Below are 26,041 nucleotides of genomic sequence, written 5' to 3'. Positions count from 1 at the left end.
AGGTTTGTGGTCCTGGTACAATTTCTTATGGACATGCCTGTGGGCTTATGTCCTTCAGAATAAGAGCTCATCATTGTTCATTTGGCTCTAGGTCTCCATGGCATTCCTTGATGCATAGGTCACTGGGTAGCCCACCTACCCATCTAGCCATGACCCCCAGCTCTGCTTCTTTCCCAAGGCTGGTCAGGAATGACTGACTGGGTCTTGGGTGGGGAACCCTGTGGACTTCCCCTTTGTCAGCCTTGGCAATCACATCCCAGCTCTGCTAAGTGGCCCTCTACCTCTAAGTTCACTTTCCTATCACCCTTGGGATCTCTAAGAGAGTTTGGTGGGTGTGTTAATGTACAGAGGTCTTATGGGGCAATTTTTATGGTCACTTCTGAAGGGCTCTATGGAGTTGTCTTATTCTGAACCCATGTGTCTATTTGGCTTTTACACAGAGGTTCCTACTACCATAACCAAGTATGGCACATTGCTCCCCTCCTAGCTCCTGAGCCCTGTTTCATGTTATTCACATGCCGTGCCCTCCTCTTGAATCCTGGCTGGGCTGTGACTCATGCCTGACCAATGGGATGTGGCAGAAGTGAGACTTTGTAACTTCTCAGCCTGGGCCATGTGAACTCTTGCAATTTCTACCAGCTGCTCCTGGAACCCTCTGCCCGCCTTCAGTGAGGCTTTAAAGGAGGATCCGGGGAACCTGCCTAACAGTTCTTGACAATTTCCCAGGGGCCAGCCAGCATCAATACGCCAGCCATACCATTCACGCCATTCCCACCTGAGTCCCAGACCTCGTGGAACAAAGACAAACAACTGCACTGGGCCCTGCTTGATTTCCCGACCATCCTCCCAAGACACATGAGGGGCAACAAACTGATATTTTAAGCCACTAACGTTTGGGTGCGATTGTTTGTTGCACAACAAACAGTGACCAGAACAGGAGACACTTGTTAAATGATGGTGTCCACTGTGCACGGTTGTTTGAAATCCTGTTTCTTGAGGTATTCCTGTATCTGGAGGGGGCCTGGGATAAGGCCCGAGACAGATGATTGGCTTCCCAGACAGGAGGGAAATTTTCCATTTCCCAGTCATGGATGGTACAGAGTCTCTGCAGCCCCAGGCTTTATTCAGGGAGCCTACGTCTGCGCTTACTACTGGAGCCTTAACAACCGTCCCCCCCACGCCCCCGCCCCCAGAGATGTGAAAACACAGCTCTTAAATATCACCTCTGGATCTGCATTGTGTTCCTTTTTTTTTTTTTTTTTTTCTTTTCAACGTAACAGTATTCATTGTTTTTGCACCATACCAAGTGTTCCATGCAATCCATGCCCTCTCTAATACCTACCACCTGGTTCCCCCAACCTCCCACCCCCCGGCCCCTTCAAAACCCTCAGATTGTTTTTCAGAGTCCATAGTCTCTCATGGTTCACCTCCCCTTCCAATTTCCCCCAACTCCCTTCTCCTCTCTATCTCCCCATGTCCTCCATGCTATTTGTTATGCTCCACAAATAAGTGAAACCATATGATAATTGACTCTCTCTGCTTGACTTATTTCACTCCGCATAATCTCTTCCAGTCCTGACCATGTTGCTACAAAAATTGGGTATTCATCCTTTCTGATGGAGGCATGATACTCCATAGTGTATATGGACCATATCTTCCTTATCCATTCGTCCATTGAAGGGCATCTTGGTTCTTTCCACAGTTTGGTGACCGTGGCCATTGCTCCGCACTGTGTTCTGCCCGGCTCCAGCTCCCAGAGTTTTCCAGCCTAAGCATTTACCCTTCATGTCTGACCCCTGGAGATTTCTCTTGCTGCCTTTGAGCGGAATCATTAATTGTTTTAATATACATTTTCAGTTGTCATTTGGAGACGGGGTAAGGATGGGCTGTGAATGAGGAATCCCAGAGGCAGCCACATCCGACACTATAGACTGATTTCTTTATCTTTGTCTCTCAAAGATTTTTAGGCATTTGGCCCATCACAAGACTATGCTAGTGAAACCACAAATGGGCTAACTCTTTTAAAAGATGCTAATTCATTCAGAAAAAAAAATGGAGTTCTCTGTCGTAGGTTATTAAATTCACAGTGGTTTTCTATTGTCCCACCAAGATGGGTCTGACAATTGGAATTCTATTTGTTTGGCAGGGGGTGATGTAACTACTGATCAGGGCAGCTTCCTCTCTGGCCAGTCTGTGTGCTTTGTAACAAGCACCAGAGAGCTGTGTCCTTAAAATCATGCCTCCCCGCGATCCGTCTCCACCGCAGACGACGGCTAATGGGGCCAGGCTGCTCACGTGGATCTCCTAGATAATGTAGAGGTTTTTTTTCCCCCCATTTAGATTTTAATAAGACTAGCAGATGGGAATTCAAGCTGTAACATTCAGCAAGAGAATTAATATACTGAAATGTGACCCTTTGACAGAAACTCAAATGAGTATAAGGCTATCAGGGCAAGTGAACGGAGAAAAAAATAATTATGGAAGGAAGGAAACTGGAAACAGAACTGAGATGATTATATAGTCCTTTGAGAAATGAATAAAGGACTCTCTCAGAAGTAATTAAGTCTCCTTCTTCTATCCTCACGCTGTATTTTGGCTTCGACACTTAAACACATTTCTGTTTAAGTCGCTCCTCTGCTCAAAGCCTTCAGTGATGCCCCAGTGCCCCAATGTCTCACCCTCTGGCCCCCAGTCCCAACCCATCCCGGGGGCGGTGGTTTTTCACTTGGGGTGCATTCTCAAGTCATTGAGGATGTTTTATCAATGGTGGAGACCTTCTTGTACACACAAAAAGAGATTGAACGTTATAACCAACACGCAGGCGCATATATTATTACATCCACCAGACAGCTTCAGTAATGGATTTGAGTTTTGAAAAGATTACTCTGGCTACAATGTGAAGAAAGGACATAAAGCAGAATAACAACCAAAGAAAACACTGCGAGTAATGTAAAGGGGAGAGTAGAATGGAGAAGTCAGGGAGTTTCAGAAGGGTATCTGTGGCTTCAGACAATTAGTTAAATTAATATTACTTAAATATATACCATATGTTAAAACTCTGCTGGGTGCTGAGTGCAAAGGGAAAGAGATTGTATAAAAAACAAAATGAAACAAAACACCATCTCTGATCTCCGGTGGTTCACGATACAGCGAGAGAGATCATATAAATAAGCCGCATTGATACAAGGCATGCTGCGAAAACTGAAAGAGCCAACAAATCAGTTTTAATGGGGAAATAGAGATCAGATCACGTGGCAGATGTTCGTGGAATAATTAACGAGGAGCATACTGTTGCCTGGGCCCCACCCTAGAGATGTTGATTTGATTGGTCGGAGTAGGCCAGAGCACCCGTGTTTTTGCAAAGCCTCTGTTGACTGAAAGGTGCAGTCAGACAAAGCTTGCTTTGTGGTCTTACCCACCCTTTCAGGCAGCTGTGGGGCAGCGAAAACCATGCTCCTCCAGCAAACTGGGCCCAGGTCTCAGATCTCCCACACAATGATGGTGGAGAACAAAAGCTAATGTTGCTTGAATAGGCTCTGTGCTGGGCATTTCAGGCACATTGTCTTAGTGGTTGTCAAACCCGGCTGCATATTAAAATCATCTGGGGAACTTTGGAAAAAATACCAATATCTCACTTTGGCCCCAGATCAGTTGAATCGGAATCTTTCATGTGGGGGGCCTGGATATTAGTGTTCAGGGTTATTTATTTATTTTTAACTGTTCTTGGACTTGATTCCTACTTACAGGATGACTGAAAACCCCTCACCTTGGACATAAGAGGTGTTTCTCATGCTTATATTTATAACCCTCCTCCTTCCTTTACGGAGTTTCCTATTTTCTAGCCCAGCAAGCCGATTGGCCATATTCTGAGAACACCAAATACCTTTTCCTAGCCTGTTTTCTAGGCCAGCACAGCTCCTGGCTTATCTCTTTGGGAAACCTAACCATCGTTTAAGATCTATCTCTTCCAGAAAGGAAGAATTCTGATTTCTCTTATGAGAATATAATTTCAGCTTCTTTGAAAACCTCTTAGCTCTTGCTTTTATGTAATTTTTTTTATGACAGTTTCCTCTGTCTGGTGTCATTTCAATTAATAACTTTGACTTCTCCCTGCTACACAGAAGTCCCCCAGTGAAAGACTATTTCCTACTAATGCCGCTCTTCTCCACCAGGTCTAGCAGTGGGCCTCGTACACAGTAGGTGCCAAATTAGTACTTACCAACTGAATCAGGACACAGACCAAGGAGAGCTTCTCAATCATCTAGTATCAGGTCAAGCAGAAAGTCTTTCTCTCATTGGCTAAAGGACTTCTTTTTGAGCTTCTGATTATTCATGGCCTTTTGAGACTCCAGGATAGAAAGTGCAGAGGGCTGTTTAGACACTCAGAGTAGAGTCTAGAAATAGGTAATTCACAGAGAGTGGATTTCTGCCCTTCCTTTCTTTGCTTTCTCTCCTTTCCCTGAAGGGAGGTCCTTGTATGGTGTCAGGCTCTGGCAGAGAGCACCAAAAGAAGTGGAAATCGTCCTTCCCCCGCAAACCTACCAGATTTGTCAGGTTCAGTCAGAAAGTAGCCTTTCTCGGAATCCCAAGTGGGAAGGGTTTTGGATACGGAGAACTAGAGACATAAGAGGGTTCAGGGAAGCTTTGGCTCGAGTTCATAAAATGAAAAAGCACCTGAATGGCTAGACACTGACTTCGGATGGCCTTAGCTGCATGTAGCACCCAAACAGGTGGTCTGCGGGAGGTCACGTGGAGTCTCTGCAAACTTCACCAATCTTTGTAAGCATGAAGAAATCAGGTGACTTCCACGAATTAGCTTAGAAAACACTGACACTACTCTCATGCTTGCCATCTGCTCGTTCATGCTCTGTCATACTCGCCGCTGGTGCAGGAACCGTCTCCCCTTTGTCTCTCTGTTCCAGATCTCCTGCGTGTGTGCTCCTCGGTGGCAGGATCTGACCTGGGAGCAAACGGCGGGAAGGATTCTGGGAGGCCTCTCCCCTGCGATGCCATAGAAAGCCGAGAGAGAGGCAGTGGTGACAATTAACAACAGACAATCCGGCCAAATGAACTCAAGGTAGGTCCAGACAAACTTATTTGGGGGAAGGTTTAGATGGGAGAATGTGAAGAGATAAGAAATATGTAAGTGGACAAAGGAAAGAAAGCCTTTGGAAAAGTTTCTCCTGAAAGGAGGGTATGTAGCAAGCAAAAAGGTGTCTCTGAGGAGGACGCTGCTCGTTCCCAGGAGGTTTGGAGGGTAGTCTTCTCAGAGGGAATTTGCCACACGGTGTGGATTAGTCCTCAGTTCAGCAGGTGCAGAAATTGGGCTTCTGATCTATAGCCACCACAAAAAAAACCTCAGTTCTCTCTAAAAGCCCATTCGAGCCGCAGAAGCTGTCATCCCACGGTAGCTTCATGATCATCCCATCAGAGCAAGAGCTGGCAGCTGGTCTTGGAGAGCCCGCCCGCCCCGCGCCCCGTCGCCAGCCTCCTTGACTAGTGTGGGTTTAATATCTGCATCCACTCCATCCTGCTGCTCCACAGGGCCAAGTGCCCCCCTCGCTTGCTCACTCGTCCACCCCGGCACTTAGCACAGCCTGGTACATAACAGATGCTCGATGAGTTTCCATTGACTGAATGGATATGTAATCATGGTGAGGCGTGATGACGCATCTTTGATTCAAAGGACAGAACACCACACTAGTGACCTGATTCATTTCTCTCCTGGCCAGTAGTATCATCATTTCATTCTTTCATTAAAAATTCATCATCATTTTATTAAAACATTTCAGATTTAGTCTCTTTGTATATCTATATCTGTGTGCATATATATATGTACACAGATATGGATAAATTAATGTGTATATGCAGATACGGGTATATAACATATCTGTATATATAATATACAATATAATACATATCTGGATATATTACAGAGTATATCTGTATACTATATATCATCTGTATATATTATATATGCAGTTACATATAGATATGGATATATATTACATAATATATGCATCTAATGTATAAGTATACATATCTATATAAAAAATATATATCTATATATCCATACATGCATTATTATGTACTTTATTATTGTTTTACATGTTTCGAGGATTTAATATCACTAGTTAAGCTATAGTAAGTATTTCAGTGAGTCTAGAAGACCCTGCCTTTTCCCATCATGGATTGGTTTAGTAAATTTGATTATTAAATGGGAAGCTCTGTTCCCTCACTGGTTGGATAGCAAATGTTTTGTTTCTGGTTTGTTTTTTGCTTTTTGTTTTTTTTAAGTCAGATGATTTCACAAGGAATTGCATGTGTGGTGTGATAGAAGGAGGGACCCTAGCATTCCTTCGTGTTTGCTCTAGGATTCTGCAAAGATGTGTTGGCATCACTGACAGGGAAAGCTGCGCAGGAAGAAGGGCCGTTTTAAGGAATATCAAGGAGGAAGTTGGGTGTAGAGGTCTGGAGTACTGTGTTTGTATTGGCCTGAAAAGTGTGAGAACGCATTTTAGACACAGGCATTGATTCCTCAAGTTTTCAGACAATGGCTAAACTGTACAAACACCGTGGGTGTTCAGGACACAATGAGCTTGTTGTGGAGGAAGAAGTCAATTGGAGATCACACCAAACCTCTGTCTGTATAACATTGACTGCATTCTTAACTACCAAGAAACAGTAAGCCAAAGAAAAGGGAAATGAAAGTCACAGAAAGTTGTATAAGTTTCCTTAATGATTAAGATTAGGGACAAGCAACAATTAATTCTTAATGTTGAGTTTGGGGCAGAGTTCATAAGGGATGGAGCCAGCAAACGCTGAGCCAAGGACACAGTTCCACAGGATAGAGCTGGGTTACCTGTCTGTATATTAAGTCACCCTACTCCAGGGTCTCCTCCAAGTATGACCACAAGGACTCCCTGAAGAGATGCTTGGGGGCTCTCAGGCCCTTTTAAAAGAAAGTGACAACCTGTGACTCCAGGTTCCTCATGCTTGCATCCCTCACATGGCGGAGTGCCAAAGGCACTCAAGGATTTTTTGACAGGCTGCCTACCCTCTCTGAACCTCATTATCCTCTCTGGAAAATGGGAATATTTATCTCACAAGGCTGGTGTAAGTTCAAAGGGATGATATTTGTTAACATCCTGAAGGTTATTGATCACCACTCACCTATCTACATAATTATCAGGGAGACAGAAATGATTGCATTTTATTTGATCTGCGTTGTTTCTCCTGAGTTGAATGGAAAAGCTTACTTTATAATCTTATAAATATTATTTTCCTCTAGCAGTGTTATAATGTTTTGAATCTTCAAAGATATTCAGAAGGCTCCCAGCTCTTGGGCAGAGTATATTCTGCCATGTTCTGGAATCCGAACTGCCCAGCTACCCTCCTCCTGAGCCTAGAGAAAAATCTCCCTTTCTCTTCCGTTAACTAGAAGCTCATGAAGTTTGCAACTCCCCGTTTTTTCAACCCCCTTACTGTTTGTAAGCAGGCTATGCTCCCCAACATCTACTTCTCCTTCTTTCGGTAAACACCCCACCTTTTAACTCAAGTATCCATCCCATCTGCTCGGCCCATGTGTTTTGGGGAAAAGTGAATCTCTAGGAGTAAGGCATTTGACTTCAGTCTAAGCTCCTCAGTGTATATGCAAATCTTGTTCACATCAATTAGTTCAAATATGAGCATAAAGCTCAAGTTAGGTCAGGGAGGTGCATGAAGAGGGTTGACAAGCACTGCTGGGAAGAGTGCCTTCCTATACTTCTAAGAAAGCTTCTGGAAGTCATAGTTTTTCTCAATGCCTGAGGACCAATGTTCCCCAGGAGTCATTAGGGGACATCTGCTGTGGATTGAATTGTGTCCCCCCAGCTTTACTTGTTGAAGTCCCAACTCCCTGTTCCTCAGAATATGAGAGCATAGGGCTTTTAAAAAAGTAATTAAGGTAAAACAAGGTCATATGGGTGGGGCCTAAGTCATATGACTTGTAACCTTGTAAGAAAAGGAGATTAGGGCACAGACCTTCACACACACAGAGGAAAGACCATGTGAGGACAAAGGAAGAAGACAGCCATCTACAAGCCAAGGAGAGAGGCCTCGGAAGAAACCAAACTTGCCCACACTTTCCTCCTGAAATTCCAGCCTCCAGAACTGTGAGAAAATAAATTTCTGTTGTTTAAGCCACCCACTCTGCGGTATTTATGGCAGCCTCAGCAGACTATGACAGCATCCCATAACCAAGATAAGGAACAAAGCTTAGGGGGTGAGGCCTTCTACCATATCAGAGACAGGGTCCTCGGTGACATTGCTGAATTGCTAGAGCAAACCAAGCCCAGGGATATTCTGCCACTGAACTTTGCAGGACAAAAGCAAAATTGTCTCCTTTCTTACGTTATTGTTTGAACTCTCACTTATAACCAAATATACCACTCACTGTACCTTTGGTACCTAGAGCCATGCCTCATCAGCGTCAGTGCTTAATAATACTAACTGGATGACTAAAGAAAGGAATAAATAAACAGCCATGTATGGGTTTCTAGAATTTTGACCTGGAAAGCCCAGTGAGGCAGCGAGCAACAGGGGAATGAGTCCACCGTCTAACTATATTCCAAGGGTCATATTCCTTCTATGAGCCAGAAGCTACATTAATATTACCATTATGTAGCAACAGAGTTAATTCATAAAGGTGTCAGTTCTCATTAAAACACAAGCTGTTTGGTTATTAAACAACTTATCTAAAGATATAAAAATTCCTCTCAATTTGTACAATTGGGAATTTTTGATTAGAGACAAAGGATGATTACAACCAGATCACTCTAGCCTCTTAAGATCAACCAGCTAACCTCTTCATTTTTAGAAACAGAGATACAAAGACTTAGTGAGGGTAAGTGCATCTCCCAGGTCACACAGTGTGCTAATGATGGTGTGAAGGCAGGGAACAAAAAGAAAAAAAAAAAAAAAGCATTCCTAGGAGAAGAGTTTATTCTTTTTAGTTAAATTATTCGTGGAGTGAAAGGACAATACCTTCTTTTCCTGCTTAAGAGAAACTGACTCTCTTTATAAATACAGACCTTTTCTTTTCGGAGTAGGGAACAATGATGATATTGCATGGCGATTGTAGGAATTATCTAAATGAAAAGCATGTGTATTTATTCAGATGTTAGCCAATTAGTCAACTTTTGGTGGAATGAGTGAGTCATATAGTAGAGAGATTTTTGTGGCATTAAGTAAGTAGAAAAAAGCACACAAATGTCAGGGGAAAAAAAATCTTAACATTAAAAAAAAACTTTGTTCAGGGAACACTTCAATTTTAAGCAGTGTGTTTTGTGCTCATTTGCATTTTAGGAACACTTTGATGATGTGGTATAAAAGGTGAAGGAGGAACCAATAAGACATTAGATAAGTTGCAAAAAAGGAAATACTGAGAAATTGACAGAAATGAAAAGCACTATGTAATATAAAAATAGATATTTTGAAACTGATCACTGGAAAAGCAACTTTCAAGAGACTTTATTTTTATTTTTATTTTTTAAAAGATTTTATTTATTTATTTGACAGACAGAGATCACAAGTAGGCAGAGAGAGAGGTGGAGGCAGGCTCCCTGCTGAGCAGAGAGCCTGATGTGGGGCTTGATCCCAGGACCCTGGGATCAAGACCTGAGCAGGAGGCAGAGGCGTTAACCCACTGAGCCACCCAGGTGCCCCAAAACAACGTGAGTACCCGGTTTAGCACTTTTTTTTTTTTCAATTTTGTTTATTTATTTGATGGAGAGAGAGATCACAAGCAGGCAGAGAGAAAGGGGGAAGCAGGCTCTCTGCTGAACAGAGAGCCGGATGTGGGGCTCAATCCCAGGACCCTGAGATGATGACCTGAGTCAAAGGCAGATGCTTAACCCACTGAGCCATCCAGGCGCCCCTTCAAGAGACTTTAAAAATGATGAAAAGTAGAGGTAATTCTGCTAATAATGGAATCTAAATCAAATCAGTGATTAGGAAAAGCTTAAATAATCCTTCCCAATGTAAAGAAATAGGACCAAGATTTTAATGATGAGAAAGAAAAACCATGGTTACAGACATATGGATAATTAATGTTCCTGAACAAAAGATCAGAACAAATGGAAGATGATCAATATTCAGGCATAAACAAAATGAGCTAAGAAGTCGCTTTAATCTGCAGATCAAAAAAGCTTACTTGGCAAAGAGGAGAACTGATCAAACAGCCCAATAAATAGATATAAACTGTTAAAGGTATGAAACCACAAAGAAAAAAATCTAGAAACAAACAAAAATTTGATAACCTATAAAAGAAGAAAACTCTGGTTGATTTTAGTAGCATAAAGTGCCAAGAGTCAATGGAGCAACAACTATGGAGATCTGAGTTGTGAATTCAAGATTTCTACACCCAACTATATTGTCATTATTGTGGAGACAAGAGAAAGACTTTTTCATAAATGTCATAAATGAGACACCTATCCACACACCAATCTGGAAAGGAGAAGGAATTACCACACAGGGTAGTTCAGAGCTGTAGTTGTGAGTTGTGTAGTTGTGATCTGTACCAAACAGAGGAATCAAGAATGAGGAAGCCAACTGCTGGTGAGCATGGAACAGTCCAACACAGAAGTACTTGTTGATAATTATTGCAAGCATTGACATAAAGCAGAAGACAAAGACCATAAAATATTTTTAATATAACTTTCTATTAAAATACTTGGTCTAGTGTTTGACAAATAAATGCAATAAAAATAAAATAGATGAACTTAGTCTTAATATCACATAAATAAAATTTAGAAATAAGTGGATAAGTAAAACTAGAAGGATTAAGTGTGTGTAACATTCAGCACACAAACCTGTATTAAAGATACACTAGTCAGGAGCCTTTAGGATCCAAATAACGAAATGTTGAAATTTATAAAATAAATACTGATTAAAAAATACTGTGAGAAAATGAGAGAAAGTATGAAAGTCTGCAACAGCACTTTTAGTCACCCATGATGTATCAAATAGGCAAGAAATACATAAAAATAGAGAATATTTGAAGACTATAATTAATAAGGCAAATTCAAAAAAGTAAGCACAAAGTAGGGACTGAATTTACAAATGGACAATGATCAAACTATATATAAAAATAGAATTCTGACTCACAACCTGCAACAACCAGCCTAGGAAACCAACATATGACCTGTAGCAACCACAAGTCCAAACAATACCTATGGTAGTAATCCACTCCAAGTAGCCAGGACTTGATTGGTAACTGACAACTGTTCTAATTTTTGACCCTGTTTCCAACTTAGGACCAAGCAGAGAAAGTCAAATCCTCACAGTTAACCACAGAGGACGGCATGCTTCTAGTTAGCCTGCCTATGGCTTCCCTTGCTAGTAGCCTCCTATGGGGCTTCCCTGTTTTATATTATAAAACTTTCCTGCCGTCCTGTCCATCTCTGAGAGGCTGCCAACAGAAATGATGGTGGCGGACTCCCCTGTTACAGCCAGCTCTGAATAAACAATTGTTGCTTGTTGTCATTTGGGTGGCTTTTTCTTATTCCCACATTAATTCTTATATCTTCTTTTAAAATATCCACTAAATATATTTTTTAAAAGATTTTATTTATTTATTTGACAGAGAAAGACACAGCAAGAGAGGGAACAAAGCAGGGGGAGTGGGAGAGGGAGAAGCAGGCTTCCCATTGAGCAGAGAGTAGGAGGTGGGGCTCGATCCCTGGGACCCTGGGATCATAACCTGAGACAAAGGCAGATGCTGAGCTACACAGGTGCCCCCATTAACTATTTTTCAAAGTAAGTGATTACATGTGAGACCTCAAAAATACCCTTAATAAATTGCAAAAAGCAGGAATCCTTCCAAAAATGTTCTTTGACTGCAAGGCCATAACATTCAATATGATTTACGAAATGTTAAAGAAGGGGCGCCTGGATGGCTCAATGGGTTAAGCCTCTGTCTTCAGCTCAGGTCATGATCCCAGGGTCCTGGGATGGAGCCCCACATCGGGCTCTCTGCTCAGCAGGGAGCCTGCTTCCCCCTATCTCTCTGCCTACTTGTGATCTCTCTCTCTGTCAAATAAATACATTAAATCTTAAAAAAAAAACCAACCCAGTAAATTGTATCATATATATATTTATGAATACAGAAAAAATTCATATTGCTAATGTTTTCATTATGAATGAATATTACAAGTAATGTCATCAAGAGGGCAACACACATCATTCCTGATTGCCCCCTCACAAGACCAACTAGTAAGACCATAGACAAGACAAGATCATGTAGCCCTCGGCTGGACCACAGGAACCAAGAAGGACTGCATCAGAAAGGTAAGAGGAGTAGCTGTATCCTGACTGCATCACCCCTCACCCAGGCAGGCATGGTGTCAGACCAATGCTTCAGTTTCTCTAGTGGGGGAAAAAAGATTACTGGAGAAATCTGCAAAGCTTGACTATTGGGGATCAAGTCCAAACAGAAATCCCAAATATATTAATATCATACAATTCAATAGCCAAAAAGAAATAATCCACTTAAATAATGGACCTAAGACCTGAAGAGCTATTTTTTTCAAAGAATTTATTGAGGTGGCCAATAGGTTCATGAAAAGGTATTCGACATCACTGATTATCAGGGAAACTCACACCACAATGAGATCCCCCCTCACATATGTTAAAATGGCTATTATCAAAAAAAAAGAGAAGAGATAACAAGTGCTGGTAGGGATATGAGAAAAGAGAATCCCTGTACACTGTTGGTGGGAATGCTAATTGGTGCAGCCACTCTGGGAAGCATTATGGCGATTCCTCAAAAAATTAAAAAGAGAGCTGAATGTTAACGAAATTTATTGTGGTAATCATTCTGCAATACATACATATACTATATCATTACTTTGTCCACCTTAAGCTTACACATATGTCAATTTTATATCAATGCAGTTGAAAAAAAAATTTTAAAGTAAACAATTAGCAGAACTAAAATAAATAAATGAATTAAGTATGCAACTCACAAACCCAGAAAAAGACTGAAGGAAAGGGGCACAAGAAAGTTATGGCAAGTTCCATATTTGGCCTGGGACAACTCAACACTCCTGATCTCACCTCTCTTGCTGAAACTCTCAATTTTCTCTGTTGTCAGATAATTAACAGGAGAGTTTTGAAGGTCGAGAATTCCTTAGTTCATCAGTAAATTGCTCTCCAAGAAGTGCTTTGAGATAAAGCGAATTTTCTTTACTAATACGAGAAGATTTGGTCCAATCAGAAAAGGGAAGTTTTCTGAATGTGTGCCAAAAAATATGTTTTCTATCTTTCCTTTGTTGAACACTCAACGGGAGTTATTCTCATTAGCTCCTTCTTCTTTATTGCATTTGAATAAAACAGACAAGTCAGTCTTGAAGATGATAAATGACTAATAAATTTTAATTGGCACTTTAGCTCATAAAATATAAACAGTCATTAAATTCATCCAGAAAATTGTTAGAATGGAAGTACTAAAAATTGCAGAATGTGCCAAAATAGCAGCTTCAATATCTTCTGGTTTCCTTCCATTCTTAAGACTAATATTATAATCAAAAATCCTAATGGAATATATAGAGAAGAATTAGTTAAGATTTTTTTGGAAGGGCTCAGAAATGTGGAGAAGTAAGTTAAAACATATGAAGACAGACACACAGATAAAGGTACTAGTATTGAGAGCCCAGAAATAACACCCCCACCATGTATGTAGGGTCCATTAACCTATGATAAAGAAGGTGAGAATAAGCAATGGGCAACAGGCAGTCTCTTCAGTGAATGGTGCTGGGAAAACTGGACAGCTACGTGCAAAAGAATGAAACTTTCCACTATCTTATACCATATATAAAAATAAATTCAAAATGGATTAAAAACTTGAATGTAAGACAAACCATAAAACTTTTAGAAGAAAATATAAGCAGGAAGCTCTTTGACATCAGTCTTAGCAAGATTTTTTTGGACCAGTATTCTCAGGCAGGAGTAACAAACACTAAAGTAAAACAGAAATACGTCAAGCTGGAAAGCTTTTGCACAGCAAAGGAAGCCACTAACAAAACAAAGGCAACCTACTGAATGGAAGAAGATATTCACAATTGATATATCTGATAGACAGTTACTATGCAAAATATAGGGCGAACTTCCACCATTTAACATCAAAACCGACAAACGACCCAATGAGAAAATGACAGAGGACGTGAATAGACATTTTTCAAAGAAGACATCCAGATGGCCAACAGGCACATGAAAAGATGCTCAACATCACTCATCATCAGGGAAATGCAAGTCAAAACCACAAAGAGGTATCACTTCACACCTGTCAGACTGGCTATTATCAAAAAGACAAAAAAATAAGTGTTCGTGAGGATGTAGAGAAAAGGGAACCCTTGTGCATTGTTGATGGGGGTGCAGACTGGTACACCACTGTGTAGACAGTATGGAGGTTCCTCAAAAATGAAAAATAGAATCTCCATAAGATCCAGGAATCCCAGTACTGGGTATCACCCAAAGAGTATGAAAACCCTAATTTGAGAAAATTTGTGCACCTCTATGTTTTTTTACAGCATTATTTTCAGTAGCCAGATCATGGAAGCAACCCAACCCAAGTGTCCATTGATGGATGAATGGATAAAGATCACACACACACACACACACACACACACACGAAAATTACTCAGCCATTAAAAAAAAAAAAAAAAGAACATGGATGAACCTAGAGGGTATTATGCTAAGTGAAAGAAATCAGGCAAAAAGATAAATACCTCAATTATTTCACTTACATGTGGAATCTAAAAAAACAAAACAAACAAAACAAAATAGAAACAGACTCATACATACCAGAAACAAACTGTCAGTTGCCACAGTGGGGAGGAGTTAGGGGTTGGCAAAATAGGTGAAGGGGATTAAGAGGTACAAACTTCCAGTTTTAAAATAAAGAAGTCATAGGGATGTAAAGTATAGCATAAGGAATATAATCAATAATGTTGTAATAACTTTGTATGGTGACAGTTGATAACCAGATGTACAGTGGGGACCATTTTGTAATGTGTAAAAATATCAAATCATTATGATGTACATAATAAGATATTATATGTCACTTATACTCCAATTAAAAAAAAAAACACAGATGCAAAATTAAAACACTTGCTCCATTCAAATGCTCTGGTAAATGATGTGTTCTTTGTTTCCACAAATATATGAGTGCTGCTGTAGTCATTATGGAAGAAAGAGATAAGTTAGTTTTCTTCTCCAATACACTGGCTAAGGTTTTAACCTTAAAACATATGAAGACAGACACACAGATAAAGGTACTAGCAAAAGAAAATTAAAAATTTTCTTTTTTAAATAAGCAAATTATACCTGAATAGGTGTATAAGTATAAGAGATGAACAGAGAGAACCCCTGCCCTCAAGGAACTTGTTATGACTAACTCTTATAAGCCAGCAAAGCTTTTGTTTGCAGGGACCTTTTAAAATAAGGATCAGTGTGGATCTATGCTAGTGGCATCTAGAGCTTTTGTCTCATGACATTTCCCATCGTCTTTTAGTCCTGGGGGACCTAAAAGGACATCAGCAAATTTGAAAGCCACAGAAGTTTCTTTAATGCAGTAAGCCCACTTCTATAAACAATCCTAAATAAATAAATGCTCATGAGATTTAATATATGGATAGTCATTGCAGGATTGCTATAACAGCCAAAACTCTGGCGGAGGGATGTAAACAGTGAACAACAGGAGTTTATCTAATTAATGGGACAAAGTGTGCCAAGATAAAAAGTCAGAAGAACCCATGACCCTCTGGAGGAAGCATTCTCAAAGGAGGGGAATAGTTAGTCAAACAGATTCATTGTTTAAATTTCTCAGTTCTCTATGGAAATTGAAGTATGGAAAACAAGATATGCCAGAGACTGCTACTCATTCTGCCTCAGGAAAAGAACTCCGGGTTTCTTCTGGAAAAAGAACCCAGGTTAGAAATAAAGAAAAACATTTCCCTGCTTTTCCTTCAGTTAAAGATGGCTAATGAAACACAAGCAAAAATTAATGGATGGGAATTCTAGGAATGTTAATTAGGAGGAGGACAGATAGCTGGCATGGGCTTCTTTTGTCTTTCCTTCCCCTTCCTTCCTATTGACTAGAATTTGGGCATGATGGGCAGGAGTTCTGGCAGCCATTTTGAACCAAGAGCCTTCCATACAATGAACTGACCTTGAGGATGGAAGTCCTTGAGGATGGAATATGGTTCCCCAGTGATAAGCAAACACAATAGGAGCCCTGGACTACCTGCTTTGAGAATTCTTTACATAAGGAAAAACAAATCCTTATAAACTTAGACCACCATTATCTGGATTTTATGGATGTGCAACTGAATCTAATTTCCACTGGCTTACTCACTAAAGAAATAAAAGGCCAAATAGAAATCAGAATGTTCCTCAAAGAATCACTCAAAGCTACTTGTCTATAAGTAGAAGGCTATTCTCAACCTCAACCTCAGTATTTCTTGATGGAAATTATTTAATAAAGGGCATTCATATTGCCTTTCCCAGTAATAACTGTTAGCACATATTTTTCTCCCTCAAAAAATGCCAGGTGAAATGTTTCAGAATTTAGTTTTCCAAATATCTGTGGCACTGATGATGTCAGTTGAAGCTTATGATTAAAAATATGCTTATATGAAAATATTTGGTCATCCTTCAAAGCAACACTTGGGACCCAGAGCACACTTGAGCTAAGAACACTGTCCTGAATAAAAGACAGAGCAGCTGAGGGTTTGCAGTGAACTTCAGGTCTTTTGGAGAACTTTTTGTTCTTTTGCAAGTGACTCAAATGATTTTAAATTAATCAGTTCCTTCATTTCATTTCAGTGAATGAAACAGCCATAGTGGTAGCATTTACAGCTAGTGTTTATTGAGCAATTACTATGTGCCTCATACTGTATTAAGCACTTCATTGATTTTATCTCATTTACTGCTCTCTACAGCTCTGAGAAGCATCCCCACTTTTGGGGTTAGGAAACTGATATTCAGACAAATTGTCTTTTCCAAAGGCTCAGAGCTAGGCCATACAATTGTTGAGATTCATACTCAAGTCTGAATAACCTGAAACATTGGTAAAGCAAAATGTTCATCCAAAGATGAACATTTGTGGCAAGTTTTATGTACTTGAAGAGGGATTTTAATACAGTGGCTGATAGAATATGCTTTGAAAAGACCATAAATCTCCACTCAGAATGTTGATTAAAATGACCTAGCCCTTCCTAAACTTTGGAACCATGACGTTTGGCTTGCCTTTATGTAAATCCTGAGGTTCCACAAAGGATCTGAAAGGCAGCTATGTTAACCACTATACCACCAACGCTCTGGCTCCGCAAAGGATTTGAAGTAGACAAGTTTAAATGAGTGAAATGTGTCTGGCTCCTTCCCACTCCTTGTCATTCGTGGCCCCCAAGACCCTTCGCTTCTACAAGCTCTCAGATTTTCATTCCATACTGAGAAGGAACAAGCAAAGTGAAGTGTGTGATAAGTTTTCAGAGTATTTTTATTTTAACAAGCTCCAAGAAATGGTTATGTTGTGACAGACATTTCAGGCATTATCAACAGGCTTGCGAGGCATTGCGATGGGACAGGATTCCTGGCACCCCATCCTGCCTGCATGGGCAGTTTTGACTGGTACCAATGCTGGGACTCATGATACAGACTAGAAATCCAGCCAGCTGGTCAACTACAAAAAAATTTTTTAAAAGATTTTATTTATTTATTTGGCAGACAGAGACAGGAGGAAGCAGGCCCCCTGCAGAGCAGAGAGCCTGATGCGGGGCTCAATCCCAGGACTCTGGGATCATGACCTGAGTTGAAGGCAGAGGTTTTAACCCACTGAGCCACCCAGGCGTCCCCAACTACAAATATTTTTAACTGAACCACAAGCCCTTTCAAAATTGAAGTATGTATTCAGCTCTTATATTCTCCTACCTCTAGTGACTCCTATGCTCTTGCTCCATCAGTTCCCCTCATTTATTAAATACACTGGGACTAAGCTCTCAAAATAGCTTCATCTAATCGGACTCACATTGTCCTGAGGTCTTGCAGTCTGTCCGCAGACCACTCACCCACGCATAGGTCCCTCAGGGACACCCGATCTGTAACAATTAAAAGCTCATGACTGGGGAAAAAAAAAAAAAAAAAAAAAAACCTGCCTCGGTTTGAATATCTGGTCTACCCCTTTACTGTATGACCTAGGGAAAGGTCTGAATCTCTTTGAACCTTAATTTTCATGTCTGTAAAAAGGGTAAGATTAGGGCAGAGTTAAGTCATAGGACTATTGTGAGGATTAAATAAAAAAATCTACACAAAACATTTAGCACAGAGCCTGATATATGATAAGCATTTAATAGAATTTAGTTTCCACTATGGAGACCCTGTTTACTAACGACTTTCCATGTGACTCTACTTTGGCTCCCTGTTACTAGGGGCACACTGAGTTAGTTGCACAGTCTCTGCAACATTCACCTGAGAATATCTTGGGTGTTGAACACATACTCCCTTCTTTCCAGCTCTTTTTTATTCGGCAACCATCACTAAACCCACTTTACCACTGTGTGGTGACTCTCATTCCTTGACTCTCCAACATCTTTCTTTTTTTCCCACTTGCCTGTTTTCATTTCTTTCTTTAGTCATAGTCTCTTTAGTCATAGTGGTCCAACATTTGTGTCATCCTCATGACAAGAAATTCAACTTCCTTGCTTTACTGTGTTCCCATGTTACCAGCAAAACCTGGCCATGGGTTAGTATTGCAATTCTCATTCTTATACACTGGGATTTTCACCGTAAACTACTAAAGGGCAATGGTGGCCTGAACCAAACTAGCACCACAGAGGATGTGCTCAAGGATTTGCTGAACATCTTAGCAAGGCGTCCAAACTCTTGTTTATGGCTACCCCTCATTTCTTTCATCTAGGTCCTCCAACCCCACATACTATGTTCTTCCCTCAAATCACTTGTAATCTTCTGATGCACCTAGATTTTCCCATCTGTTATTACCTGCATATTTGTGTCTCACCAAAATTCATCATGTTAAAGCCCCAACTCCCAAAGTGACTATATGTGCAGATAGGGCCTTTATGGAAGTGGATGATCAGACAGGATTAACAGCTTTATTAGGAGACACTAGAGAACTTGCTTTCTCTCTCTCCATCTGAGGACAGAGCGAGAAGGCAGCCCTCTGCAAGGCAGGAAGAGTGATCTCACCAGAAGCTGACCCCGCTGGCGCCCCATCTCACATTCCCAGCCTCCCGAGCTCTGGGATATAAATGTGTGTTAAGCCCCCCAGTCTGTGGTATTTTGTTATGGCGCACTGAGCAGACTAAGATATGATGCCAAGAGAAAAACACCTATAAAATTATAGCTGTATTTATGCAAATGTCTTGGTATCACAGGGACACACTAATAATAGCAGCATCTTTATGTGAGAACAACTCATTCATGCTGACTTTAAGCCAGCAGCCTCTGTTTTAATATCACCCTGATAGGGCCCCAGTGTCTTGTCAGTGATTTTCCCTCATATCAAGAAGCCTGAGACATACTCCTCTGATGGAGGAATTTTAATGATAAGTAGATACGAGGATGTGCTGCTCTTGACTTTTCTCCTTAATCTTAGTGGTCATCTGATAATCATGTAGACTGGGTTATATGGGTTGGGCTTGATACCATTAGGAAATTTCCTTTATATTTTCATTGCGTTATTGTTGCTCCTGAGGCATATAATGTTTTAATTTTTTGATTTTAATAGTATAATATAATGGGCTATAATTCTCAAATTACAATAAAGAAAACTGGAGAAGAAAGCCCTAACATAACATCTTTTTTTTTTTCTCAAGGCAATGCATTTTAAAACATTGAAAAACATGCAATTTTTTTAAACCATTATAAATGACAAGCTCCCTACCCTTGCTCTCACTCTCCCCAACTACACCCAAAAAGCTTACTATTCCCATCACATATATTTTCTAAAGATTTTATTTATTTATTTATTTATTTGAGAGAGAGTGAGCGCGTGCGCGCGCACGCAGGCATGCAAACATGTTAGGGGGAGGGGGAGAAGGGGAAGCCGACCCCCAGCTAGGCAGGGAGCCAGATGTGGGGCATGATACCCGGACCCTGGGGTCATGACCTGAATCAAAGGCAGATGATTAACCAACTGAGCCTCCCAGGTGCCCCTCCCTTCACATATTGAGAGTGGGATTCATAACATGGGGTGGACTAGAATTTTATCATAGCAGAAGTTTTTCAGAATTTTGACTTTAAGATTTTATATATCAGCAGCTATAAATCAGGGGCCCTTAGGCCAAATCTGTCTTGCTTGTGTGTTTTTTTTGATCAGCATAATGTTAACAACAATTGAGTTTGAATGCCTGTTGGTGGGGTACGCTTCCTCTACTTGCCCTGGGGGTCCATCTTCACCTGTCCTTTCCCTGGGTTCTTTCACACAGTTACTCCTGAAGGCATTTGAGTTGGCAGTTCTACTTCAAATTGAGGTGCTGTGTTTTGTAAATAAACCTTTTTATTGACATAAACTACATAAAGTACACAAATCATGAGCATATAATTTGGTGAATTATCACAAAGGGAACACATCCATGTAATTACCATCAACAACAACAAAAAGAACATTATTAGCACTAGAATCCTCCTGTCTTTATTTTTCTCCCTTCTAAACCAAATGGGCACCAGTGCTTTAAGAAGAACCGCGAATATCTGGATTTCTGATATACATATGATATACATACATAGCTTCCTCAGCTGACTTTTGGTTTGTGTTTCCTTGTTTTATTATTTTTTATCTTTTTAAAAAAGATTTTATTTATTTGTTTGACAGAGAAAGCAAGAGAGCACAGCCGGCAGAGCAGCAAAGGGAGAGGGAGAAGAAGGCTTCCCACTGAGCAGGGAGCCCAATGTGGGGTTTGATCCCAGGACCCTGAGATCATGACCTGAGCCAAAATCAAGAGTTGGATGCTCAACCTACTGAGCCATCCAGGTGCCCTGAGATTGTCTTTTCCTCTTGAACATGACCTTTACCAATTTGGGCTCTACCCATCTCTGTGAGAGATTTATTTCACAGATCATTTTTAAACTTGAGAATATTTCACCATTCCCTCTCTAAGTGTGAGGCATTCACACTTCAACTGTACTGGACATTCCCCAAATCCACATTTAAGCATCTTGATCCCTGATATTATCTTATGTCCTTATATCATGCCCACCAGTGGTATTACATATCACTTGTATTTCAAAAACAATGTCCACAGCCTTAAATCTGCAAAATACTTGAGACTTCACATTTATTATTGAATAGAGGTAATTCTGGTCCATTTGCTGGGATGTATTCTTTAAGCTCATAGCATGGTGTAATATCGTACTTTCACCTCAGTGAACTGTAGAGGCTGTTGTGTAGAGGAAGGGTAGAACACTAGAGCAGCTCTTGGTGGCACTGAAAATAGCATTTTTAAGTGTGCTATATAGAGTTATTTTTATAATGGAATCTTATGGATATGTAAATGTGTTAAACTTGCTGAAAAAAAAAAAAGCTCCATATATGGGATCCTATAGAAATTACTCTCAAACTCGCTGATGCCTTTTGGACTTGATAGTATGCTATTTCTATTGGTAAAATAATTGAAAGCAAGGAGCCACAGGAATTTTGCACACAGCTTATTCTCTCCCACTTGCATAGTTACTCACCTGTGATAGCCAGCTGAGTCACAAAGAAAGTCATTCTTGACTTCCTCTTCCTCCTCCACGTAGAGAAGAGCACCATGGAGTTTCCGACAATGGTAAAAACAAACAGGACCCATAGAGTTATCAGCTGCTCAGTCTGTGAGAATAAAAGCAACACAAAACCAGTGTCCTGGTGAGAACCAGGGTACTTTACAAAACACCAGGCTCAGTCTTCACTACTGGAATGTCTTCCTCCTAGTCTCAAATCCTTACCTCTCAAAGCTCTACTCTTAAGAGAACAGAGACACAGTGGTCCTTGTTTACAATCATGGCAGTGTAAATTGATGCAACCTTTAAAAAAGATCTATTTGGAAATATATGTCAAGGGACAAAAGAATGTACCTATATTCTTTGGCCAAGCAGTTGTTTAAGACTACAGGAAAGAATTCAGGGTGTGAAAAAGAATACTACAGTAGCAAAGATGCGGATATTTATCATAAGAATAAATTGGAAATTGCTTAAAGATAACAAGATAGTTGGGGCATCAGGGTGGCTCAGTGGGTTAAAGCCTCTGCCTTCGCCTCAGGTCATGATCTCAGGGTCCTGGGATTGAGCCCCACATCGGGCTCTCTTCTCAGCGGGAAGCTTGTTTCCCTTTCTTCTCTCTCGCCTGCCTCTCTGCCTACTTGTGATCTCTGTCTGTCCAATAAATAAATAAAATCTTTTAAAAAAAAAAGACAACAAGATAGTTAAGTAAATAAAGCACTTCAATTCAGTGAACTATTATGTGGCTATTAACAATAGCAACCATGAAGATTATGTAGCAACATTAAGCATGCTTATACTATAACAGTAAGTGAAAAAACAAGTTAAAATTGTGTATTAGGTATGATTATAACTGCAAAATTAATACAAGTAGAGAAAGACTGAAGTATACTAAAGTGCTAAGATTGGTTATTTTAGGGTAATATGATTATGGGTTATCCTATTCTTTTTCTTTTGACAGAATTTTATAATATAGTAATACCAAAGTTTCACTGAGTAATACATAAATAGTAAATAATGAGGGGAAAAAAGCAAGAATGCTACTCATTTAAAATGCCAAGTCCTTTGTGAGAAGTTTTCCACAATTCCTTCAAATGGAGATTTCCCTCTGTTTAAAATCCATGGGCAGAGGCCCAGGGTGCTAGGACAGGCTGGACAAAGGAAAAAAGCAGAGCAAGGCCATGGCCATGAAGAGCTTGGGATCAGGAGATCCGGAGGCAAGCTTGAAAAAAAAGCCAAAACACAGTAGCCTAAACAGTCTGGGCAGAATGCTGGTAAGAATGCACAAGTCTAATGTTGGCATGTGAAGTGCTTCTCTTACTTGGTGGAGATAAGAGGAGCCCGTTGTGATGGTAACATTTCATGTGTCAACTTAGCTAAGGGATAATGACTACTTACTTGGCCAAATAGGAGTGTAAGATATTACTCTGAAGGTATTTTGCAGATGTGACTAATATCTACATTCAACTTCAGTTTAAGTATACCAGGTAACCCTCAATAATATGGGTGGGACTCATCCAATGAGTTGGAAGCCTTAAGAGCAAAAGCTGAGGTTTCCCAGCAAGAATTCCTTGAGGAACATGGGAATCATGCTTGAATTTCCAGCAGGCTGCTCCTTTGTGAATTTCAGACTTGCCAGTCCCAAAATCACTTGAGCAACTTTCTTAAAATTAATCTCTCTCTCTCTGTCTCCCTCTCTTTGTCTCTGTCTCTATATTTCTACTGACTATGTTTTCTGTGGAGAATCTTAATATACTCTCTAAATATCTGAGACATCACAGTAGCACTTTTTCTTATATTAAATTAATTTTAAGTTATGCAATAACAGATACACGAATTCTTCTCTAAAACCTGTAACAATTCAGGGGGTCCTAGCTGACTCAGTTGGTAGAGCAAGTGACTCTTGATCTTGGGGTCATGAGTTCAAGCCCCATTTTGAGTGTAGAGATTACTTAAAACAAAAACAAAAATAAAAAACAACCTGTAACAATGCAGATAAAGCTCAAAGCCCCTTTGTCACTACTCTCTGTCTTAATCAACTTCCTCCTCCCAGAAGGTAACTATTTTGATTACATTATCTTTCCAGTCCTTTGAAAAATACTTTATAGCTGGATACCTGTGTGTATACACATACACACACACACATGCATAGAAATAAAGAGTATTGTGTGTGTGAGATTAGCAATTTGGTATTTACTATACTCTGTATATATTGTGTGTATTGTTTTTCTCAGTCAGCGAGAGAAATGGCCAAATAAAAGGTGATACTTTCATACAGTGCAGTAAAATAGTTCAGTTAGAACAAATGGATTAGATTTGCTAAAACAAAATATGTTGACAATATGGGGAAGCTTCTAGACTGAGGGGGGGGGGGACCTGGTGAGTGCGTACTGAGTCAGCTCCATTCTTGAAGCCACTATCCTCCCCAAGCATCCCTGGGCTTTTGTGGCCCTGCCAGGCGGAAACCCAAACCTGGTCTGCCAGGCTCCAGGACTCGAGCAGTTTCTCATGGTTTCTCCTCCAGCCCTATCCTTTCCAGAAGTCCAAACTGGAGTGAGCTTCTCCGTGAGCCCTGTAGTTTATAACACTGATATTCTGGTTCTCCCTCTCAGATTTACAGGTGGATTCCTGTGGCCCTGGGAAGAGCCTTGAAACTACAGATGGTTGGAGTTAGGGGGCACTGTGGTAGTGTTGGGGGGCAAGGTGTATGACTAGAGTGGGAGGCCCACAGGGTTGATGACCTCCACTCCCTTGAAAGGCACAGGCGCAGATACCTCCAGCACGCTTACTCATCTCCCATTTGGAGAATAGTCTTTGCTCAGTGCCAGGTTCTATACTTTTTCTCTGGTCCTTTTTTGACCAGAGGAGTCACCTTCTTCTGGAAGATCCATTTCTCCAGCAGTCTAGATATGGGTGGCATTGAGAAAGCATCAAAAATGGAAACTGTTATGAAAAGGGCTGGTCTGAGGGGGGTGAGGGAGTGGTTTTAATAAGAGAATTCTCTCCTTTGAGATAGACGGACTGTTGTCAGGAACAGATAACAGCAAGGGAGGCCTTTGAAGTGTCAGAATGATGTTTCTCTTTCAGCAGCTGGTGTGTAGATGGTAGAGCATGAATAAGTGATTTGAACTTGCCTTTTAAAACTTTAGGGCAACATGTGGACCAACATAAGGGGGCTTAGACATCTGTTAGCAGAAGGACTCTACTGACACTGGGATGCTGATGGCTGATCCAATTAGGGGCCAGTGTTGGGGAGGAGGCACTTATGTCCCCAGTATATAGTGCGCTGTCTGGGAGGGGCCCGGGGTCCTGGGAGGGTTTACAGGTCAGGAAAAGATAAGGAGCCCCTAGAGCAGGTAGTGTGGCAGATATGGGCACACAAATTCCTGTCAAGCCCTGCTGAGAATACAAATGAGAGACTGCCCAAGATCTTCTCCTCTTGCTTTCAGGAAATTTGTTTCATGGGGAGAAACATTTCAATGCCTTAATGTCTTTTTTCAAATTAGAGAACACACTGTCACGTCCAGGCCACTTTTTCAGCCTGGGCAATGGTGGTGTGAGTTTTGTTTCCACACCTCGTCCGTACTGAGTTGATTTCCATTGAACTCTTTCAGTATCAGAAGAAGAAGAAAGGGAAACATTAGAATATTGGTGATGTTTCTTTGTCAGATCAGAAATCCAGATCTCCATGGTGAGCGGGCGGAAGGAGAAGGAGGCAGGCTACTCTGGGGACGGTGGGATGTCAGGAAGGTGGTGGATACAGGGCTGTTTCCCTTACTGAGACTGTCTTCACCAGCACCACCCACGGCTCTGCTCTGCTGCCTGTGTCTCTTAGCTGGATGAAAGCAGGTGGCCGTGTCTCCTCCATGGAGTCTGTGGTATTCGGTGACTTCCCACAGAAATCTGCCCCACCTCAGCCTCCTGTAATAGAATCTGCTGCGGTTGGCCTCAGCTTACTGCTCCTCCAGGAAGAGACTCTTACTTCAGAGGAGAGAGTAAATGAGTCTCTCCGCTCTGCCCCTCAGAACTGTCTTACCTACTCTAAACCTGACAGAAATTCCTTCAATTTTGCAACACGTGAGGTCAAACCTCCCTATTTTCTCTTTCTGACACAGAACTTTTTTCAACTAAAATTATACCCTGAAGGCCTTCTGGATGAGAACTGGGAGGAGGAGGAGATTTAAAAATTTGAACTAGAATTTTTTCCAGAATGTTTCTCTTTTCATGCTCTCCTTTCCTCACATAACTAACTGCCTGTGGTAAGTAGAGTGAAGCCTCATTGCCAGAA

The 26,041-nt window shown here is 40.8% G+C and overlaps 1 protein-coding gene across 2 annotated transcripts in view; it reads right to left on the bottom strand.

Moving 5' to 3' along the window:
* NPSR1 (neuropeptide S receptor 1) overlaps positions 1-26,041 on the bottom strand; it is a 150,008-nt gene that overhangs the window by 94,900 nt on the left and 29,067 nt on the right. For both annotated transcript variants that reach the window (XM_059171544.1, XM_059171545.1), the window contains exon 2: positions 21,733-21,865. In XM_059171544.1, the coding sequence (XP_059027527.1) occupies positions 21,733-21,865 (133 nt within the window). The remainder of the gene's footprint in view (positions 1-21,732; positions 21,866-26,041) is intronic.

The sequence above is a fragment of the Mustela lutreola genome, chromosome 4, assembly GCF_030435805.1.
Source record: "Mustela lutreola isolate mMusLut2 chromosome 4, mMusLut2.pri, whole genome shotgun sequence".
NCBI lineage: Eukaryota > Metazoa > Chordata > Mammalia > Carnivora > Mustelidae > Mustela > Mustela lutreola.
This window is presented reverse-complemented; position numbering and strand designations above follow the sequence as displayed.